Source organism: Gavialis gangeticus, unplaced genomic scaffold (genome assembly GCF_001723915.1).
Source record: "Gavialis gangeticus isolate Ggan-Ray unplaced genomic scaffold, GavGan_comp1, whole genome shotgun sequence".
Taxonomy (NCBI): domain Eukaryota; kingdom Metazoa; phylum Chordata; order Crocodylia; family Gavialidae; genus Gavialis; species Gavialis gangeticus.
The window spans coordinates 14,862,881-14,866,333 of NW_017729034.1; the positions used below are offsets into that span (position 1 = coordinate 14,862,881).

The window sequence follows — 3,453 nt, forward strand, 5'->3', positions numbered from 1 at the left end:
CTTTATTCCTGGATGTTTAACAATCATGTTTTTTCATTATTTCCTAGTTGTCTAAGCCTCTTTTTGTTTTCTTGTTAAGGACTGAAAAAGGAGTTCAGCATACCAGCCATGTTAAAGTCAGTAATTCCCCCCACTTCTCATTTATTTAGTGAATCAAAATTTAATCACTACTATTTTTCCGTTGACACAATTGTATTTATTCTCCATATTCTCTTGGACAATATTAACCCATTTTCTATCTTTGCTTATATTTTTCTATCTTCACCTTCTTCCTTAACAGATTGCAAAGACTTGCTTGTTTGTGCTTTTCCCTGTTTTGTTTCCTGTGTTATTAATTATAACTCCAGATTGTCAACCAGAACTTCTGTGCTTTAATGCACAGTAGACTATTTTACTGCGCACTAAAGCATCACATAAAAAAGTGACATTATACTAATGCACAGTAAAATAGTCTATTGCGCATGAAGTGTCACTTAGAACCTGTGCAAATGCACTACTGTGTATTAGGGCAGCCTAATGCACATTAATTTAGTACCTCACATTGGAGGTACTGAATTTAATGTGCATAGAAAATGTGCATTAATGCACGTGTAGACATACCCAGTAAAGGATGCGCTAAGAAACTGGGTCTTTGGTACACAATATAAGTGACAGATAATAAATGAGGCACTATCTTAAGCATCTTTGCTTCAACCCAAATCAGATTTTACTTGATCTTACAATAGCAATGTGAACATGAAGTCAATTAAATTGCTATAAGATCAAATTGAACTTTCACTGAACAAGTCAGATACAGTGTCTGCATCCCCACAAGCAGGAACATGCACATTGTGGCACCCCGAAGACTTTTGAGGTGCTACAAAATGCACATGGCACACATGAAAGGTTCACCATGCTGCATATTTGTAGTGTAGAGCCAAAATTAGATATCAGGAAATCCCAGTACCTAAAAAAAAAAAAATTTTCCAAAAAAAAGCCAGGCGGCACACATAGCAAGTGCCGCCCAAAACTGGAGCCTGGTCAGCCAGAGCCACAGTCCAGCTGCCAGCCAGGATCATCGCTGCTGCAGCCCCAAGAGGCCCCCAGGTAAAGCTGCTGGCCCCAGCCTCCCCTACCCCACCCAGGACAATTTGCCACATACCACAGTGCACAAGCAGGGCGTTCCCTGGGGACAAGTAGCAGCAACACATCTATGTACAACTGCTATTTGTCTATGGGAAAATACACACACACACACTCATGGGGACACACCCAGCAGGTGCATATACATGTACACTTTACTGTGGAGTTGACTAATTAGCTACATAGTAAAATGTCACCATCTACGCATGCACCACTATTAGGGTGCAGTAAATTCATTAACTCCACAGTAGAGTAGTACTATCAGGGACAGTACTATTTTTCATCTGAGTCATTAAGTGCAATCAATCACGTGTGTAGACAGTGACCACTGGGTGCAAATTGCACCTGGTCAGCCCAGCCAGCTGGGGGCCAGACCCCTAGGTCCTGCCAGCCCCTCCACTACCTGATGCTGCTACCCAGAGCCTAGGGTAGTCCCCCCTGTGTCCCCTGCTAGCCCAGGGTTGCTCCACCCTGGCTCAAATTGCTGCAGTCCTGGGCACACATGTAGACACTGAGCCCAGGAGCAGTTCACTCCAACTCAAATGGCTCTGGACTTTATTGTATTGCATGCACAGCATATATAGATGCACCCACTATGAAAAAACAAGCTAACAAGTGTTATTTAATTATTCATATTTTTTCATTCATATGTTCAAGCAGCTGTGCTGACTCTCTCTTTTCAAATTAAAATAACTATAATTTGATTAAACATACTGTCTAATTTGAGATGGGGTTTTGGTAGCCTCCAGAGTGAGGTTAGTCAGGGAATCTGGCATACCTGTTTCAAGATATGTGATTTTAAAATGACAAACATACTTTCCCCCAGCTGTGCAACCCAAGATCTGGACCTGTCAGCCAATCCAGTAAATTGCTGCCTTAACACCTTCTTCTTTTGAAGGTACTCAGCTACTGCTGGAGGCGTGTGTCCACAGTAACGTCCAATACTTCATTTATACCAGCTCCATAGAAGTGACAGGCCCAAACTGCAGAGGTGATCCCATCTGCAATGGTGATGAAGAAACAGCCTATGAGACTTCACAAACATTTCCATATGCCCAGACAAAGAGACAAGCAGAGAAACATGTCCTGGAGGCAGATGGTCAGGCACTAAAGGCAGGTGGCATCCTGCTGACGTGCGCCCTACGGTCTATGTACATCTTTGGAGAAGGAAGTCAATTTCTCCAGAATCACCTGGATCAAAGCCTCTTGAACAAAAATATCCACCCGCGTACTTCCAGGAAAGAAGCTTTAGTGAATCCTGTATATGTGGGAAACATTGCCTGGGCTCACATTCAAATCGCCAAAGCCCTGAAGGATCCAGAAAAAGCTAAACAGATCAGAGGGCAATTTTACTATATTTCAGATGACACTCCCCCCATGAGCTATGCAGACCTAGATTATGAGCTGACAAAGGACCTGGGCTTTGGGATTGAGCCCCAGCTGCCCATGCCACTGGTAATGCTGTACTATTTTGCATTGCTACTGGAGAGCTTGAGTTTCTTGTTCAGGCCCTTTTTCAGATACATCCCCTCTACCAACCGTCACCTTGTGAATCTGATGAACACACAGTTTACCTTCTCCTACAAGAAAGCACAGAGGGATTTTGGCTATGTACCCCGCTACACATGGGATGAGGCTAAGCAGCACACTGGTCAGTGGATTGCCTCACTGATTCCACAGAGGAGAGTGTACCTGAAAAATAAAACTGCCTGAGTATGAAAGAAGCAGACTCTGCAAGATAAACATGCTCATCAGCAATAGAAGAGCTGAACGGGTTTCAGTAGACAATGACAAAGAATTAAAATGTGAGATCTTTGCAAAGAACAACTTAAATAAATAAAAAAATATGAAACTTCATTTGTTTGTGGTATATAGGCTGATATGGGTAAAAGTGCATGATCCACACACATCTCTGTCTATCCGTAAACAGATATCTCATTTGAGACAGTCTGGACTCATCAGTCAAAACCCAGAACAAAAGAGGAGTGACAAAGCCCTTTATACATGTAGCTGTTCAAGCTACTTTGCTGTCCCTCTGCCAGTAAATGGCCAGGGAGATCACACAGGCTTGGTCTTAGAATGACTGGCAATTAACTTGAAGAAGCCACAATTAACTTAGTCATGTCATGGAAGACACTGAGGGAAGGAGGGGAGTATTAGAACATTTTATCTGGCATACTTCACAGGTACTTGAAGCAGGACAACAGATTGTTCTGTCTGTAGAATACCAAGACAAAAAGTTTTCTTTAGGGAGATCTGTGATGTCTGTTTACACCAGGGGTGGGCAAAATACAGCCCATGGGTCAGATCTGGCCTGCACACTATGCGGGG

General features: G+C 42.9%; 1 protein-coding gene across 2 annotated transcripts in view; it reads left to right on the top strand.

The window, feature by feature from the left end:
- The window catches only part of HSD3B1 (hydroxy-delta-5-steroid dehydrogenase, 3 beta- and steroid delta-isomerase 1), a 31,538-nt gene extending 28,564 nt beyond the window's left edge, over positions 1-2,974 (top strand). Inside the window, exon 5 of one of the 2 annotated variants that reach the window (XM_019527286.1) lies at positions 2,166-2,974. In XM_019527286.1, coding sequence (XP_019382831.1) covers positions 2,166-2,835 — 670 coding nt within the window. In that variant the 3' untranslated portion in view covers positions 2,836-2,974. Of the gene's footprint in view, positions 1-2,020 lie in introns of both variants that reach the window. The other variant, XM_019527287.1, reaches the window with a different exon arrangement.
- Positions 2,975-3,453: the final 479 nt, after the last annotated feature.